General features: G+C 40.5%; 1 protein-coding gene across 1 annotated transcript in view; it reads left to right on the plus strand.

Moving 5' to 3' along the window:
- plxdc1 (plexin domain containing 1) overlaps positions 1-20,289 on the plus strand; it is a 304,601-nt gene that overhangs the window by 226,536 nt on the left and 57,776 nt on the right. The window contains exons 5-12 of the mRNA XM_059530667.1: positions 6,533-6,655; positions 13,046-13,164; positions 13,407-13,506; positions 13,593-13,688; positions 13,827-13,908; positions 14,012-14,072; positions 14,596-14,719; positions 14,981-15,016. Of these exons, the coding sequence (XP_059386650.1) occupies positions 6,533-6,655; positions 13,046-13,164; positions 13,407-13,506; positions 13,593-13,688; positions 13,827-13,908; positions 14,012-14,072; positions 14,596-14,719; positions 14,981-15,016 (741 nt within the window). The remainder of the gene's footprint in view (positions 1-6,532; positions 6,656-13,045; positions 13,165-13,406; positions 13,507-13,592; positions 13,689-13,826; positions 13,909-14,011; positions 14,073-14,595; positions 14,720-14,980; positions 15,017-20,289) is intronic.

Genomic DNA, 20,289 nt, shown 5'->3' on the forward strand with positions numbered 1-20,289 from the left:
TGGTCTTGTCCTGGTGCTCCTCTGAGACAAGGTCTTTACAGGGGATCTGTATCTGGGGCTCTAGTTGTCCTGGTCTCCACTGTCTTTCAGGGATATAGAGGTCCTTTCTAGGTGCTGATCCAGCATCTGGTCTGGATACGTACTGGATCCGGGTGACTGCAGTGACCCTCTGATCTGGACACAGACTGGATCTGGTGGCCACGCTGACCTCGGAACAAGAGAGAAACAGACAAATATTAGCGTAGATGCCATTCTTCTAATGATGTGGCAAGTACATAGGGTGTTATGGGAAGTGTTTCCGGTTCCGGTTTACCTAATTAATGCAGCCTAAAAATCCTTTAACGGATTTGGAAAATAAAAGCATATTAGTATGTTATGTGTATGCCAGGTTAAAGAGATGGGTCTTTAATCTAGATTTAAACTGCAAGAGTGTGTCTGCCTCCCGAACAATGTTAGGTAGGTTATTCCAGAGTTTGGGCGCCAAATAGGAAAAGGATCTGCCGCCTGCATTTGATTTTGATATTCTAGGTATTATCAAATTGCCTGAGTTTTGAGAACGTAGCGGACGTAGAGGATTATAATGTAAAAGGAGCTCATTCAAATACTGAGGTGCTAAACCATTCAGGGCTTTATAAGTAATAAGCAATATTTTAAAATCTATGCGATGCTTGATAGGGAGCAAGTGCAGTGTTGACAGGACCGGGCTAATATGGTCATACTTCCTGGTTCTAGTAAGAACTCTTGCTGCTGCATTTTGGACTAGCTGTAGTTTGTTTACTAAGCGTGCAGAACAACCACCCAATAAAGCATTACAATAATCTAACCTTGAGGTCATAAATGCATGGATTAACATTTCTGCATTTGACATTGAGAGCAAAGGCCGTAATTTAGATATATTTTTGAGATGGAAAAATGCAGTTTTACAAATGCTAGAAACGTGGCTTTCTAAGGAAAGATTGCGATCAAATAGCACACCTAGGTTCCTAACTGATGACGAAGAATTGACAGAGCAACCATCAAGTCTTAGACAGTGTTCTAGGTTATTACAAGCAGAGTTTTTAGGTCCTATAATTAAAACCTCTGTTTTTTCAGAATTTAGCAGTAAGAAATTACTCGTCATCCAGTTTTTTATATTGACTATGCAATCCATTAGTTTTTCAAATTGGTGTGTTTCACCGGGCTGCGAAGAAATATAGAGCTGAGTATCATCAGCATAACAGTGAAAGCTAACACCGTGTTTCCTGATGATATCTCCCAAGGGTAACATATAAAGCGTGAAGAGTAGCGGCCCTAGTACTGAGCCTTGAGGTACTCCATACTGCACTTGTGATCGATAGGATACATCTTCATTCACTGCTACGAACTGATGGCGGTCATATAAGTACGATTTAAACCATGCTAATGCACTTCCACTGATGCCAACAAAGTGTTCAAGTCTATGCAAAAGAATGTTGTGGTCAATTGTGTCAAACGCAGCACTAAGATCCAATAAAACTAATAGAGAGATACACCCACGATCAGATGATAAGAGCAGATCATTTGTAACTCTAAGGAGAGCAGTCTCAGTACTATGACACGGTCTAAATCCTGACTGGAAATCCTCACATATACCATTTTTCTCTAAGAAGGAATATAATTGTGTGGATACCACCTTTTCTAGTATCTTGGACAGAAAAGGGAGATTCGAGATTGGTCTATAATTAACTAGTTCTTTGGGGTCAAGTTGTGGTTTTTTGATGAGAGGCTTAATAACAGCCAGTTTGAAGGTTTTGGGGACATATCCTAATGAAAATGAGGAATTAATAATAGTCAGAAGAGGATCTATGACTTCTGGAATCACCTCTTTTAGGAGCTTAGATGGTATAGGGTCTAACATACATGTTGTTGGTTTAGATTATTTAACAAGTTTATACAATTCTTCCTCTCCTATGGTAGAGAATGAGTGGAACTGTTCCTCAGGGGGTCTATAGTGCACTGTCTGATGTGATACTGTAGCGGATGGCTGAATGGTTGCAATTTTATCTCTAATAGTATCGATTTTAGAAGTAAAGTAGTTCATAAAGTCATTACTGCTGTGGTGTTGGGAAATGTCAACACTTGTTGATGCTTTATTTTTCGTTAATTTAGCCACTGTATTGAATAAATACCTGGGGTTATGTTTGTTTTCTTCTAAAAGAGAAGAAAAGTAATCGGATCTAGCAGTTTTTAATGCTTTTCTGTAGGATATGTTACTTTCCCGCCAAGCAATACGAAATACCTCTAGTTTTGTTTTCCTCCAGCTGCGCTCCATTTTTCGGGCTGCTCTCTTGTCTTGTATTGTCTGGCATATAGAGAATACAAAGAGCAGGTGCAAGATCTGTTAGGGAGGGGTTCCTTTCCCTGGACTAGTGTGACCCAAATTAAGCAGAGACCCACAGAAAGTCCCTTAGAATATGTTGAACGTTTTCATACTGCATATGAGCATTACTGTGCTGCTAATAATAATAATAAGGATTATGATTCTGCGGTCATCATTGAATCTGCTATAAGCGGATTGACTAAACGTTATCGAGATTTGCTTATTTCAGGCTCGGTTAACATTCCAAATTGGGAATCTCTGCTCCAGTGGAGTGCAGTAAGTTGGAGTCATCTGCAGAGTGAACCAGTTGCACACCCCGCGGCTGTTGCTGCAGGGGCTGAAGCGGAAACAAATCCACCCGAGGTCAGTTGTTATAATTGCCGCCTGTAATAATAAAAACTCCATAATCATCGGGAAGAAGAGTGCGGGAACCGGCGGACAATCAAACAAAGACTTTAATAACAAAATAAACACAAAACAGCGCATCAGCCCCTCACGGACGACTGATGCGCACAAATAAAAACCAAAACATAAAATAAAGCCCAGGCCTGGTCCTTTCTCGTCCTTCACTGTCGTCGCTCCAGTTTTATATCCTTCCATCTCCTCTGTGGGACTCGAGACCGGTGGTGGGTCGCAGGTGTCGCTCATTTCCCAATCACTCCACTGGCCTCGCTCGTTCCCACATCCCTCGGCCCCGCCCCACTCGTCACATACGCCCCTCGCAGGCCGGGGGGTACTCCTGAGACTGCGCTCTACACCTCCCCCCCTCCCTCCGGGGGGACGGCGCCGACTCCACCGCTCCCTCACAGACGGCAGCCGCCCCTCCACATCGCGGGCGGCCGGCAGCGAGCTCGCCCGTCCCCGGCAACTCACTCCAGCCCACCGCCTCGAGCGTCCATGGCGGCACACTCCTCGCCAGCTCGATGGCACTGCGGATTCACCACAGCTGCGAGGGATCTTCAGCAGCGCGTCCCTCCTTCTCCCAGGTTTCGGTACCACTGTAATAATAAAAACTCCATAATCATCGGGAAGGAGGAGGCGGGAACCGGCGGACAATCAAACAAAGACTTTAATAACAAAATAAACATAAAACAGCGCATCAGCCCCTCACGGACGACTGATACGCACAAATAAAAACCAAAATATAAAATAAAGCCCAGGCCTGGTCCTCTCTCGTCCTTCACTGTCGTCGCTCCAGTTTTATATCCTTCCATCTCCTCTGTCGGACTCGAGACCGGTGGTGGGTCGCAGGTGTCGCTCATTTCCCAATCACTCCACCGGCCTCGCTCGTTCCCGCATCCCTCGGCCCTGCCCCACTCGTCACACCGCCAACCAGGTCATTTCAGCCATAATTGTCCTTAAGAACCAGTGAAATGTAGCAGATGCCATAGGAAAGGGCATATACATACACAATGTCGAGTTAATTTGTCCCAATCCAATTTCAAAAAGGGTAGTAGAGACAGGCAGCCAAATCGGCTGACTCTGTCTGATGCTGACATCACCAAGCTGAAGAAACTGGTAGAGGACTAGGGGTCAGTGGCCTCCGGTTCTTGTGATATGACTGACCCTAGACCCTATATTCATGCGTTGTTAGGAGGCTGGCAATGTATAGCATTAATTGATACTGGGGCTCAAGTTAGCACTATACATTGTAGAGAAATTTTACCAAGTGCATGTTGAATATGGCCATCTGCTAGGGAAAATGTTTGAGGTCTCAGCACTACTCAAAGGTTGAATAGCGAGATATTCTTCGCATTTCTCTAAATATGCAATAGGATCTTCTCCATCCAGACTGCTGAATTTAGGAAACTCAAGATTTATGGGGGTTTTAAACTGTAGGGAGTTGAATGTCTGACAGGTGTAGAATTAGCATCTCTCCTCTTGAGGCAATCCATAACTGCACGTCACAGATCCTGAATGCTCTCCTCTAAGACTTGCTTCATTTGCTGACATTCTTTCTTAGACTCTGAAATTAGCCTTTCCTCTTGTTGTCTCAAGGATCTTTCACAATCTTTGACTTGGACTTCTAAAGAACTGATTCTGTTCCGATAGGCATCTAAACTATCCAACAACTGTGTTTCAAACTTATCAAAACGGATGTTCAGTTTTTCCTCTACCTCACTCATCTTATTTTCCAAATATCTGACTCTGTTGGCCAACACCATAGAGATACGACTTTCATCCTCCTCTTCAGGAGGTGGGGGGAGTGGTAATTGAGCAATATCCTCAACCTCATTAGCCTCATCGTCCTGCTCAGGTTCTAAATAAAGGCTACTAAAAGATTGAATCAAATCTCGTATGGGCTCTCGACGCACCGTAAATGCATCTGCACTATAACTAGGTGCTCTTTGATCCTCAATCACATTCTCATCAAGATCAGCCATTTGGAAATATTATGAGGAAGTATTCTTCTCAAGAGGGTAAACACCAACCTGATTTTTTTTTTGATGTTACATAAATTAAATATATACACACTACTTCCACCCAACATAATCCAGAAGGTCCCTGTTCGGGCCCCATTTAATGTAACGTACCATCTTAAACTTCAAAAGAGATAACGAAATCATTGTAAAGAGGTAGGGTGCCCTTCGAGTTTTATCAGTGATTATATTCAAGTACCAACCAAGTAACATCAAATGTGTTCACCCTCCATGCAAAACACACCATATTTATAGGTGTTTGTAGGATAGAAAACCTGGGTTTCCAACGCAGCTTGTCACAAGTCCAACGTTCCCAAAGTCAATGATGGCCCGATGAGTTCTGTCAGTTAATATCCACAAGAAGTTCTACAGTTTTAGGCATTTCGAAGACGACAAACCCAGTCAATAATCCATGGATGATTCCCACGTGCATTAAGCGGCCGAACTTAGCATAAACAGTCAAAATAGAGAAACTTGTCTCATGACTTACTTAGCATGTGCTCAATTAAAACATAAGGCTTAAATGAGTAGCAAAGAATATACCTATTTCTCCTCAAACGCCAAACCACAGATGACTACCTTGAGCTACAGCTCGCATCCATGTGTTTTGTCACCCCCCCACTTCACTTCTTCTCTACTTATATCCGCATCCTCCCCCCTCAAAACTGAGGATATCGCCCCCTAGTGTGGCGGAAAAAGCACTAGTAAGAGAGAATTCAACCTAGAACTGTTACAATTTCATTACCATCTATGCAAAAAGGGGCAACTTAAGAATATTGGACCATGTAACATATACTGCATTGAATTCTGAACAGTAGATATGTTGTATTCTGGTATTCCTTTTTTTGTATTTTTTTAAGTCCTTGTTTTATGAGTGAAAAAGTGTGCTTGTTGGTAATAAACTTTGTTAGTGTAATGCAAGAATGAGACGCATTATATTTTTCAGCAGTTTTTGAATGTAAAATTACTATGGCAAGAAAGATGGTGTGGGAAAACTGTGGGAAGAGTTTTGTAAAAGGTGACCTAAGTATTGAGAAATTAGTACTAGCAGCTGTAAACGTATAGCTATATTTTTTATGCTGGTTGTATTTGAGATTGAAAAAATAATAATGCAATTTTAAAGGTAGTAATTACAAAATAAATAAATAAAATTCCATAACCTATATAATTAAACAGAAATATATGTTTTCTATCCTGGTATGGAATAATTCAATTCAATTCAAGTTTATTTGTATAGCGCTTTTTACAATACAAATCGTTACAAAGCAACTTTACAGAAAATTATGTTTCTACAATATTTAGTAGTAGCTAGTAGTTTGTGCACGTTTGACAGGATTTTAGAAAAATAAAAATAATAATAATAATACAAGACGTAGTCAGCTAGATGATGAACTATCAATATTATTAATTAATAGTAATTATATGATGCAGTCACACATGTAGCAATAATTGTTAGTTCTGTTTGTTGATTCAAGGTTAGGATCATCTGGGGTCCTCTGAGGGTCAGCATCATCTCTTCTCAGGTGTTCTGGATCCAGACTGGAGCTTGTTTAAATCCTAGTTACCACGGGATGTAAATCCCGTGGCAAAACATAGAAACAAAATAGAGACATCATTAGCATAGCTGCTGATCCAACAAAGTATAATAATAATGATGCACAAAATATTTATCTTGATTAACATTGCCCCTTTGTGAGACACAACTAAAACAATATAGACTTTTTTTTTGTGGGAAATGTTGTATCTTATGCTTGAACTCTTAATTTTTTTGTAGGGTTTATTTTCACTGGAGAGATAACACACCGCATGCTGACAGCGACGCAGTATATTGCTCCACTCATGGCAAACTTTGACCCCAGTTTTTCCAAAAACTCCACTGTGCGGTATCTGGACAATGGTGAGTTCACCTAGGATTAGTGCATTACAAATCATAGTATGTTGAAAATGTTTTAGCAAATGTGAAGTTTGTGCTATGGTGCAGGCACGGTGTCACAGTGTCTGGTCTGTGAATCCCTGGGTGTCCACTAGTAGTGGTCTCACTTCCCCATAGTCACCCCACTGCAGGCACTATATTTCCCACAAGCCTTTGTCTGATTCATCATTGTTAATTGCACACCTGTTAATTGCACTCAGCTGTTTCCACTTTCATCATTTTCACCTGTCCATATATACCCGGTCTGTTTCTATCTGTTTCATGGAGTCCTTGGTTTATGTCACCCTGATTTCTCGTGTTCCCTAGTGTTTTTTTCATGTTTCCTGTTTTTGGACTGCTTTTGTTATTATTGACCTCTTGCCTGTCTGGACTACGATTTTTGGATTTTCCCTTTTAAACACTGCTATTGGATCTCTCAGTCTGTGTGTACGTTCGTGACAGAAGGACTCCATCATGCCCAGATCCAGCGGTGTGGGATTTCGTATCCATTCCCCACGATGAACGACTCTAGGCCTGAGTCTCAAGATGGCCGCCAACCCAGCGCCACGGCACAAGAGTCTAGTCAGATCACCGTTGACCCTCCAGAGTCGAGTCAGATCCCCACTGACCAGGTCCCCGCTGATTTCACAGAGTCGAGTCAGGCCCCCGTGGACCCTCCAGAGTTGGGTCAGGTCCCCTTTGACCGTCCAGAGTCAGGTCAGGTCCCCGTTGGCCCTCCAGAGTCAGGTCAAGTCACCATTAACACCCCATGAGTCAAGCAAAACCACAGTTAGACCTCATAAGTCAAGTCAAGTCACTCGTCATCTTCTTGGGCAGAGTCGAGTCACTCTTGATCTTCATTGGCAAAGTCCAGTCTCTCTTGATCTTCATGGGCAAAGTCGAGTCACTCTTGATCCTTATGGGCAAAGTCAAGTCACCAATGATCTTCATGAGCAAAGTCAATTCACCAATGATCTTCATGAGTCAAGTTAAGACACAGTTGATCTTCCTGAACAAGGTCAGGTTACCATTAACCTTCATGAGTCAAGTCAAGCCACAGTTGATCTTCCTGAACGAAGTCAAGCCACAGTTAATATTCCTGAACCCAGTCAAATCACCACGGATCTACAAGAGCCTCCTTACGTCTCAGCTGAACTTCCAGAGCCTCGTCACATCTCAGCTGAACTTCCAGAGTGCTCATCCTATCCTGTCATGGCCATGGAGGCCATCCATGAACTCACCGCCTGCCCTATCATGGCCATGGAGGCTATCTACCATCTCATCATGGCCACGGAGGCCACCCTTAACCTGTTCATGTTCTCTATTTCAGCCTTACCTGACCTGACTTGCTCTCCTGTGCCATCGATCCCACTGTGGTGGTCCTCTGCTCCGCCCTGGGGGGCTTCTGTCACATCAGCACGGCTGTGGTGGTCCTCTGCTCCGACCTGGGGGGCTTCTGTCTCATCCGCATGGCTGTGGTGGTCCTCTGCTCCGCCCTGGGAGGCTTCTGTCTCGTCTGCTCGGCTGTGGTGGTCCTCTGCGCCGTCCCGGTGGTTTCCAGTTCCACCTGCTCCACCCTGCATTCCTGCTCTGTTGGCACTGCCCTTGGCCCCTGAACTTTCTGATCCACCCTGGTCTCTTTGTTTTTTTTTTATTTAGTTTTTTTTTTCACTTCCTGTTTCTGTTCCCCTCTATGGACCTGGCCCTCCGTCCCTCCCCCTGTTCCTCCACCAGTCCACCTCCCTCCTGGTCTCCTTGTTTTGTTGTTGTTGTTGTTTTTTCCACTTCCTGTCCCTGTTCCCTTCTATGGACCTGGCCCTCCATCTGGTAGCTGCCCCTTAGAGGGGGGGGTACTGTCACAGTGTCTGGTCTGTGTATCCCTGGGTGTCCACTAGTGGTCTCACTTCCCCATAGTCACCCCACTGCAGGCACTACATTTCCCACAAGCCTTTGTCTGATTCATCACTGTTAATTGCACACCTGTTAATTGCACTCAGCTGTTTCCACTTTCATCATTTTTATCTGTTTCATGGAGTCCTTGGTTTATGTCACCCTGCTTTCTCGTGTTCCCTATTGTTTTTTGTGCTTCTTGTTTTTGGACTGCTTTTGTTATTATTGACCTCTTGCCTGTCTGGACTACGATTTTTGGATTCTCCCTATTAATCACTGCTATTGGTTCTCTCTGTCTGTGTGTACGTTCGTGACACACGGCAAGGAGATGAGATGTGGCTCTAAATGCAGCAGTTTACTTTTAATTTACAAACAAAGCAAAGAAAATCCATGAACATGCAATGTTGGAGCAGGAGAAAAATACAACTTTGCACATGATAAAAAAAAAGACAATACTAGACACTGGGTGCCGATGGATGGGCTGACCAGAAGACCATAGTCACTCCGGTGAGCTGAAGGACTAATGAGTACCTTTAGTAATTTATTTCAGTAATTCAACTCAAATTGTGAAGCTTGTGTATTAAATAAATTCAATGCACACAGACTGAAGTAGTTTAAGTCTTTGGTTCTTTTAATTGTGATGATTTTGGCTCACATTCAACAAAAACCCAACAATTCACTATCTCAACACATTAGAATACTTCATAATGATAATAATAATAATAAAATAAAAATAAAAAAATTGATTTAGTGAACTGTTGGCCTTCTGGAAAGTATGTTCATTTACCGTACATGTACTCAATACTTGGTAGGGACTCATTTTCCTTTAATTACTTCCTCAATTCGGCATGGCATGGAGGTGATCAGTTTGTGGCACTGCTGAGGTGGTATGGAAGTCCAGGTTTCTTTGACAGTGGCCTTCAGGTCATCTGCATTTTTTGGTCTATTGTTTCTTATTTTTCTCTTGACAAAACCTCATAGATTGTCTATGGGGTTCAGGTCTGGTGAGTTTGCTGGCCAGTCAAGCACACCAACACCATCGTCATTTAACCAACTTTTGTGGACAGGTGCCAAATCCTGCTAGAAAAAAATGGATTTCCTACTAGAAATCAGAATCTTCTAAAAGCTGGTCAGCAGAAGGAAGCATGAAGTGCTCCAAAATTTATTGGTAAACGAGGGCAGTCAAGTCAAGTCAAATCACCTTTATTTATATAGCGCTTTAAACAAAATAGCCCAGCCTGCAGCTCAACAGATGTCTGCCCGAGAGCTGCCAGCCTGAACACAAGGCACTCTTCATTTACCAAAAATGATTGGAGGTCTCCGACCCTCTTGATGGAAGTGAGAACAATCAGGAGTGCTGTCTTAACAGTCAGGAACTTTAGCTTGACTGATTCAAGTGGCTAAAAGGGACCCACACTGAAGTCCAGCCAGAAGAATAGAGAGATCCTAGGAGGCTTTCCACAAAAATACTTAGCAGCATTGATAATGTAGCTAAAAGCTCAAAATGGAAATATAAATAATTACTATTAACTGTAATTATTTATAATCATTTATCACAGCTGCCAGAAGTAACTGTAGAAGAATTAAAATTACTATTAACTAATCTGTTTGTCCAGGGTACATTCAGTGTAACATCATATCAACTTTCAATTTTCGTGGCCACAGAAAATAGCTTTCTAGCAGAAAATGGCCAAACTCATTAAATTATGCACAAAAGTTTTATTTACTAAAAAACTAACACCAGGGATGTAACGATTCACTCAAGTCATGATTCGATTTGATTCACAATACTGATTTCACAATTTGATTTTCTTGCTATTTTTGAAAGACACATTGTAAATGAAAAGGTGTCCTTTTATAATTGCCCGGACACAATGCTGCACATTTCTTTTTGAAACAGATACATCTCAAATAACATAAATAAATTGAAGTTTTAAATCAAACCCCAAATCTAATTAAATAAGACAAAAAAAACCTCTTCATTCAAAATTAGAGGCAACCACTGCTTTTGAATCACAACCCAAACAAAGATGCTGAATATATGCAGCATGAACAGTTTTGTAAATCTAAATTAGATTTTATAATTTGGAATTTTAAAACAAAAACAGAATACTCTGACTTTAGTTTTGTGAAACTACACTACATAAAAGGGGAAGTTGTGGCCTAATGGTTAGAGATTCGGACTCTTAATCCAAAAGTTGTGAGTTTGAGTCTTGGGCCGGCAGGAATTGTAGGTACAGCATTTCCTTGGTTATCGCTGTAAACAAAGCAGTGCAGCGTTAATGAGTGCTGCTTTAATATGCTTTATACAGTGACGAGATGAAAAGAAAATATCATCTAAACTTTTCTAAATACAGTCAGTTACCCTCAGGGATACACTCATATAAACCCCCACACCCAAATATATCGGCATTCGTTTAACATCTAATAATTGCATATTTGTATCGATTTTCATCCGGCTCGTGGTGAATTGTTACATCCCTAATTAACACATTACTAGTCTTAAAAAACATATACTCACTCACATGTATATACATAGAGAAAATGGAAAGTAAAATTGAATGAATGAAACGGTTATACAAACCAAGGAATGAAGCTATGGAAAAGGAGTAAGTTAACCACCTCAGTTGACTCCCTAACGAAGGCTTGTATGCCGAAACGCGTCTGAGTTTTTAAAGGTTTATGATGACCAAGCCATATAATAAAGGCTTTTTAATTTTTCTTAAAGAGAGTGCCTTGGAGTTTCCTAATTTGTTCTACCTCAGTGAACTCTGTTTAATTTAGTTAAATGTATTATATTTGGCATTAAACCAGCATCAGAATGCAGTCTCGGATGAAAGTCTTAATGGTTTGTTTGTTCGAGATGTTGAAGGTTCTCTGCAGTTTCTTCCAGGCTGAGGCCTGGTTAGTTAGCCTGACTCTGTGGAGAGTTCTCTCCCAGGTGGTAAGTTGCAAAAAAAAAGTCCTGTCTGGGTCCTGTAGTGCCACAGTTGGACTGAATGTCTCCAGTCCTCTCCACGACCTGCAACCAGAATAATGGACCAAGAGGAAAGAGTAAGCAGGAGGTCAATGAATGTTGAGGCCTTTTAAGTCGCACCTTTGAGTTTGGCTTGACCAATGAAAAAGGTGTAAACAGTGTGGTGTCCCTTTATTCTTTGATTAGTGTATCAAGAGTAACATTAACCCTCTAATGCATGAATTATGTTTTTGCATAAAAAAAAAAAAATTAATCTTATTTTCTTGAAGATTTAAGATAACAGATTAACACACACAAAAAAAAAATTTTTAAAACCCACCCCCAGATTTTATTTTGTTGCCTCAGGGCAACGCTATGCAGTATAGGTAGTTAATCACAGAGAAAAATGTAATATTGTCTCAACGTTTATTAGGAAAATCAAGAGGGAACTGGCACTCTTTTCAATTAATAATGGGTTTCAAATATTTAATTGTAGCATTTGGTCCATTTACACACATCAAACAGTGGTAATTTTCCTTTTAAAAACACTTCAAATATGTCTTAGCAAGTAAAAAGTATTTAATCTGACTAAAACTTATTTGTCAATCCATCAAACAGAGGTAGTTTTCTTTTTTCAAACACTGTAGAACCTGTTTGAACAGTTCACTTTCTCACTCTGTGTGAAACTTCAAGAAGCAGTTGGAAGTGCTTGTAAAGCAGAGGTGGGTGTTACACTTCCTGCATTTAGCTTTTGAAGTGCCTTTGCAGCCTGGAACTCTGCACCTCCCCTTCTTCTCATCCATGATGAACCAGTGGCCTGTAGCATCCATCCGCACATCTGGGACTGGGATTGGAGCAGTGAATCCCTGTCTCATCTTCTTTGCCTCATACTCATTTGAAATGCCACCACTGGGCCGGCCTCTTTTCTTCTCCAGACTTTTCCCAGATTTGCAGAGTCCCTGTGCAATGTAGGATTTAAATGCATACAACGGCATGACCTCAGCATTTGTCAGGTCATTGCATTTACCAATACCTGCGTCCATTTTCCTGTAAACATCAGTGCAGAAAAAGCAAAAACACTGATTTTGGCCTTCAAGAAAGACACATATTGTGCACAAATAACATGTAATGATGTGTGATAACATCCAAACACATTGTCAGCAAAGACCTCCATAAAAAGTACCCCTTATCGCATAACGTTGCCCTGAGGCAACAAGAAGAATAAGAATAAGAAGAATGTGCTCCTGTGACCACATGTCAGAAAAGGAAGTCCCGCCTTCAAATGATGCTTGATAGTGACTCCCACACCTTATTGGACCATTCTATAGCAATCATTTGACCATTTTGATTGGTTGCAATTGTTTAAAGAAACATGTACTGGAAATTAAACTTAAAAACACTTTCCGTTGCCTGAGAGCAACGCTATGCAGTAGAGGGTTAAAGATGTTGTATAGACCAAGTATGTATTTTAGTTTATTAGAACATTTCAGTCAGTTAAATGGAGAATTAACCTCACTTTGGTGCTCCAGGTGACATATTTGTGGTGCAATGGGACAACGTGAGGCTCAAAGATCGAGAGACTGAAGGAGCTTTCACCTTCCAGACTGTTCTCTGTCATAACGGGACCATTGTTTTCAGCTACAAAGACGTAAGTCAGTTTGTGCTGTTTATTCGGCTCAGTTTAACCAAGATCAATAAAGCATACATATAGTCAGCTGTTGAAATGCTAAGAGTATTACGAAGATGTGAGTTTTTTTCATCAACACAGTGTGAAATAAACTGCTCACAGCCCATCACCAAATCAAATGATTTTCCAAATCAAATTTACAAAAGAAGAGTAAATATGATACGGATAGTGTCCACTTTCCTTATTTTTACTTTTCACAACAGGTTCCTTTGCCTGTGGAGAAAATTAACTCCACTGAGCATCCAGTGAAAGTGGGACTGTCTGATGCCTTCATGGCTCTTTTGTTTTCTCCACAGTCTCCAGGTTAATTGAGACTTAATGAATTTAATATATGGCATGTTTACACTTTTATCCTTTTCATTAATACTTTATTGATGTGTCATTAACAGATTCTAAACGACAGACTATTTATGAGTACCATCGGGTGGAGATTGACACAACAAAAATTGTCAATAGCTCAGCATTTGAGTTCACCCCCTTACCAAGTGAGTAAATCGATCACAGCTTGCCCTTCTCTTTTTTAAAACAGTCACAATTGCTCACATTGAAAACAAATATTCATGAATTTGACTATTTACAGATTTGCACCCTGACATTAGACGTTATATCCTGTTTCATGCTAGCCTGCCTACAGCACAATTCCTGCGAACAATGTATCCAGTCCAACCTGACATCAGGCTGTGGGTGGTGCAATACTTTACAAAGGTAGCAGAATTAGATCTGAGTATCTGCTGTGTGTTTCTGCAGAATTCAGGTAAGGCATTTGTTCTCCCTTGACAGCTGAATGTATGCATCGATAATCTTTCAGGTGTTCAACTGGAATAGACCGATACAGGCAAGAATGGCTGGACTACAGTTGCTCTGAGGAGGTATGGACAACAAGTGACCAAATATGCAAACAGATGTTACTCAACCAGAATGAGCTTTTTACTGCTGTGGGTACTGCTGCTGTCACATCTGATAAATGCATTTGCAGTCTTTGACAACTCAGTGGCACTTTAACCATAGACTTTGACAAGTTATCAGACAAATGCTCCAAAGGGCAGTTTCATGAGTAGCAGTCAGCTTTGCCTTGCCAATGGACTAGATTTGTCAGCTGCAGTCAGCTTACAGTTTAAGTCTAACCCTAACTCTTATTAAATAAAATAATCAAAACATAATTAAGCAGTCAGAAGAATGATAATCATATTTACTGTATGTCAATTGTATTCTCAGAATAAAGGTTTATAGAAATGGCCATTATACTACTTTAATGATAATGAATCACCATTTACTACCTGTGTCAATTATAGTGGCTATGTAGGCAATGTTAGTGCCAAATTGAATGCTGGCTTTTTACTCACATGTCCTTGTATTAAAAGCATAATTTGAGTCAGTATGTGCTTGTCTAAGGCAAAAGGCACATGTGACGATTATGCACACAGAGGACCAGAGAGTTCAGTCATCCCTTTTAATTCATCATCATCAGTGAAGACTCCTTCCCCTGCAGCTCAACCCGCTAATCCTGTGACCGAAGGTAAGTATGTCCAATAAAAACCATATGATACTTAACAACAGACCCTTTTAAACCCATTACACTCATAACGGCAGCATTTTTGTGATTACTAAGTATCAGTCTGCATGATTTTTAAGGTCTTTGCTGTCAGCTATACTGGTAATGTATGTCTTGTCTTGTGTGCACTGTGCATGCGGACCTTAAGTTAAAATACTTTTGTTATGTCCTACCTGGTCTTGTGCTTTCATTGCTCTGTACAACAATAATCTCTTTCCTCCACAGATAACACTAAAATTCTCTTTCACCACCATGGCAATGGTGAGTCAGTTAATGGCTTTGTGCTTCTTGGCTGTTACTCCTTCATGATGAGTAAATTTAAGCACTTTAATGAGTCTGAAATCCAGTGGAAAGAGTTTGGCATGATCACAGATTTTATAGAGAGGCTTTTTCATCTTATCCTGTAACTCCCTATGTAAGGATATTTAAATAGCTGTATCCCTCACTGTATCCCTCCACCACTCCAACATCTTTATTTCTGTTATTTTTCTATTTTTCTAATATTTATTATTATACTAGTGACTTAAAATTCACAGAAATCCAGTCCAATCTTGAATTAATTCGATTTTTCATATCCCACTGGCAGTTTTCTTTTTTTTAAAAGTATAAACAGAATAAATTTGAGTGGAAAAATAAACAGATAAATTTTTTTTCTGCACATGCAGGGGGGCATGGCATGCTGGTGAAGGCCTTAATCAAAATGAATGAATAATAATTTATCCGTAAATAAAATGATCCACCTGATGACCTTTAACCTAATGATTGGGGATTTCCTACACATCATGAGTTATTAGTTTTATGAGTCTGTTTTGGACTTTCTGTGCAAGAGTGTCCTCCGGCTTCGATTATTTATGAAACATACATTGCATGAAAGAGTTCAGTGCTCCTGATTCACATCTCCTCATTTTGGATACCTAGAAAATTTTAATTTAGAAAACTCTACGTCAACACACCTGCCCAAATAAAGTGCCGGGGTTGAATTAACATTTTACTAAAATTAAATATTTATTAAGTATTAAAAATGCAGCTAACGTTGTTCTACAAACCTCAATATAAAAAAGTGCCTGTTCTCATTGTTTGATTGGGAAATGTTTGAAGCATATCGAAGGGTCTTGTCACCTTTATTTATATAGCGCTTTAAACAAAATACATTGCGTCAAAGCAACTGAACAACATTCATTAGGAAAACAGTGTCAATAATGCAAAAATGATAGTTAAAGGCAGTTCATCATTGGATTCAGTGATGTCATCTCTGTTCAGTTAAATAGTGTCTGTGCATTTATTTGCAATCAAGTCAACGATATCGCTGTAGAAGAAGTATCCCCAACTAAGCAAGCCAGAGGCGACAGCGGCAAGGAACTGAAACTCCATCAGTGACAGAATGGAGAAAAAAACCTTGGGAGAAACCAGGCTCAGTTGGGGGGCCAGTTTTCCTCTGACCAGACGAAACCAGTAGTTCAATTCCAGACTGCAGCAAAGTCAGATTGTGCAGAAGAATCATCTGTTTTACTGTGGTCTTGTCCTGGTGCTCCTCTGAGACAAGGTCTTTACAGGGGATCTATATCTGGGTCTCTAGTTGTCCTGGTCTCCACTGTCTTTCAGGGATGTAGAGGTCCTTTCTAGGTGCTGATCCACCATCTGGTCTGGATACGTACTGGATCCGGGTGACTGCAGTGACCCTCTGATCTGGACACAGACTGGATCTGGTGGCCACGGTGACCTCGGAACAAGAGAGAAACAGACAAATATTAGCGTAGATGCCATTCTTCTAATGATGTAGCAAGTACATAGGGTGTTATGGGAAATGTTTCCGGTTCCGGTTTACCTAATTAATGCAGCCTAAAAATCCTTTAACGGATTTGGATAATAAAAGCATATTAGTATGTTATGTGTATGCCAGGTTAAAGAGATGAGTCTTTAATCTAGATTTAAACTGCAAGAGTGTGTCTGCCTCCCGAACAATGTTAGGTAGGTTATTCCAGAGTTTGGGCGCCAAATAGGAAAAGGATCTGCCGCCTGCAGTTGATTTTGATATTCTAGGTATTATCAAATTGCCTGAGTTTTGAGAACGTAGCGGACGTAGAGGATTATAATGTAAAAGGAGCTCATTCAAATACTGAGGTGCTAAACCATTCAGGGCTTTATAAGTAATAAGCAATATTTTAAAATCTATGCGATGCTTGATAGGGAGCCAGTGCAGTGTTGACAGGACCGGGCTAATATGGTCATACTTCCTGGTTCTAGTAAGAACTCTTGCTGCTGCATTTTGGACTAGCTGTAGTTTGTTTACTAAGCGTGCAGAACAACCACCCAATAAAGCATTACAATAATCTAACCTTGAGGTCATAAATGCATGGATTAACATTTCTGCATTTGACATTGAGAGCATAGGCCGTAATTTAGATATATTTTTGAGATGGAAAAATGCAGGTTTACAAATGCTAGAAACGTGGCTTTCTAAGGAAAGATTGCGATCAAGTAGCACACCTAGGTTCCTAACTGATGACGAAGAATTGACAGAGCAACCATCAAGTCTTAGACAGTGTTCTAAGTTATTACAAGCAGAGTTTATAGGTCCTATAATTAACACCTCTGTTTTTTCAGAATTTAGCAGTAAGAAATTACTCGTCATCCAGTTTTTTATATCGACTATGCAATCCATTAGTTTTTCAAATTGGTGTGTTTCACCGGGCCGCGAAGAAATATAGAGCTGAGTATCATCAGCATAACAGTGAAAGCTAACACCATGTTTCCTGATGATATCTCCCAAGGGTAACATATAAAGCGTGAAGAGTAGCGGCCCTAGTACTGAGCCTTGAGGTACTCCATACTGCACTTGTGATTGATAGGATACATCTTCATTCACTGCTACGAACTGATGGCGGTCATATAAGTACGACTTAAACCATGCTAATGCACTTCCACTGATGCCAACAAAGTGTTCAAGTCTATGCAAAAGAATGTTGTGGTCAATTGTGTCAAACGCAGCACTAAGATCCAATAAAACTAATAGAGAGATACACCCACGATCAGATGATAAGAGCAGATCATTTGTAACTCTAAGGAGAGTAGTCTCAGTACTATGATACGGTCTAAATCCTGACTGGAAATCCTCACATATACCATTTTTCTCTAAGAAGGAATATAATTGTGTGGATACCACCTTTTCTAGTATCTTGGACAGAAAAGGGAGATTCGAGATTGCTCTATATTTAACTAGTTCTTTGGGGTCAAGTTGTGGTTTTTTGATGAGAGGCTTAATAACAGCCAGTTTGAAGGTTTTGGGGACATATCCTAATGACAATGAGGAATTAATAATAGTCAGAAGAGGATCTATGACTTCTGGAAGCACCTCTTTTAGGAACTTAGATGGTATAGGGCCTAACATACATGTTGTTGGTTTAGATGATTTAACAAGTTTATACAAAGTCTTGTCTTTTTATGTCTCCCTAAGAACACCCTAGACAGAAAGGCTACAAGATAAATACAGGGTGGGACCCACCGAAAAAAAACCTGGGTTTAAACAAAAATATCAAACGCAAAATTTGAAAGATCAGGAAAAATGTATTTACATAAACCCATCCAAAAAATTAAATAAAAATCATAACAGCAAACAAAAGAAATTAAAGCTGTTTAGCAGCGTTGACAGAGCCCTGTGGCATCAGGAAAACGGTGCATGCATGCACATGCATTTACAGTTACCATCTGTCAGTCTGAGTTTAAGGGTTACAGCAATGAAAGGGTTACTTTATAATAGTGGTAGGCAAATTCAGTCCTAGAGAGCCGCAGTCCTGCAGAGTTCAGCTTCAGCCCTAATCAAACACACCTGAACAAGCTACAGACAAGGTTAAGGTTTTTTTTCAGGGTTGAAGCTGAACTCTGCAGGACTGCGGCCCTCTAGGACCGAACTTGCCTACCCTGCTCTATAAGATCAAGACACACACAGACACACACACACACACACACACACACACACACACACACTGCTCTATAAGTTCAACACACACACACACAAACACACATAACAATACAGGTGCTTCTAAATAAAGTAGAATGTCATTGAAAAGTTCATTTAGTAATTCACCTCAAATTGTGAAACTTGTGTATTAAATAAATTCAATACACCCAGACTGAAGTAGTTTAAGTCTTTGGTTCTTTTAATTGTGATGATTTTGGCTCACATTTAACAAAAACCCACCAATTCACATCTCAAATCAGAATATGGTGATATGCCAATCAGCTAATCAACTCAAAACACCTGCAAAGGTTTCCTGAGCCTTCAAAATAGTCTCTCAATTTGGTTCACTAGGCTACACAATCATGGGGAGGACTGCTGATCTGACAGTTGTGCAGAAGACAATCATTGACACCCTTCATAAGGAGGGTAAGCCACAAACATTCATTGCCAAAGAACCTGACTGTTCAAGAGTGCTGTATTCAAGCATGTTAACAGAAGGTTGAGTGGAAGGAAAAAGTGTGGAAGAAAAAGATGAACAACCAACTGATAGAACCACAGCTTTATGAGGATTGTCAAGCAAAATCGATTGAAGAATTTGAGTGAACTTCATAAGGAATGACCTGAGGCTGGGGTCAAGGCATCAAGAGCCATCACACACAGTCGTGTCAAGGAATTTGGCTTAAGTTGTCATATACCTCTTGTTAAGCCACTGCTGAGGCGTCTTACCTGGGCTAAGGAGAAGATGAACTGGACTGTTGCCCAGTGGTCCAAAGTCCTCTTTTCAGATGAGAGTAAATTTTTAATTTAATTTGGAAACCAAGGTCCTAGAGTCTGGAGGAAGGGCTGAGAAGCTCATAGCCCAAGTTGCTTGAAGTCCAGTGTTAAGTTTCCACAAATTGTGATGATTTTTTTTCCACAAACTGTGATGAAAATTTCCTCACTGCAACCATTTACCAATACATTTTGAAGCACTTCATGCTTCCTTCTACTGACCAGCTTTTTAAAAAAAATTTTTTTTTTTTTTTAGATTTAAAATTTTTGACAATCATGCCAAAAAGAAACGCAACAAACAACAACACATCTACCAATCCCTCCCACCCCAACCCGCGGTCTATTTTTAATGGGGTACAAAATGAACAGATAAGTCTACAGAAAAACAGTCACAGGAATGATAAAAACATTTATATATAAAAAAGAATTAAAAATAAAGAAATGGGATAAAGTGTTAAAGTGTTCAAACTGAGTCCTGAATGTTGCTTTGTGCAATATACTTGGAGACTTTGTCAGCAGCTGTTGTCCATATTTTTAGTGTTGAGATATGAGCCAAGTTCACCGGAGCTGTGGTCTTTTCTATCATTATAATGTCTCGAAGTTGAAACAACCACTTGAATATGTCCAAGGTATGTGGTGGGAGCTAGTGTTGAGCTATGAGTTTCCCCGCCTCGGGGAAACTGAGAGCGGACCCTGCCACCCAAGAGGGTAGTGAGTGGATGCCGCCGCCGCCTCTAGAACTTTCGGAGCGGCCACCAGCGCCTCGTGGGAATGGTGAGCGGCCACCGGCGCCTCGTGAGAATCC

The sequence above is a fragment of the Carassius carassius genome, chromosome 39, assembly GCF_963082965.1.
Source record: "Carassius carassius chromosome 39, fCarCar2.1, whole genome shotgun sequence".
In the NCBI taxonomy this organism is placed as follows: domain Eukaryota; kingdom Metazoa; phylum Chordata; class Actinopteri; order Cypriniformes; family Cyprinidae; genus Carassius; species Carassius carassius.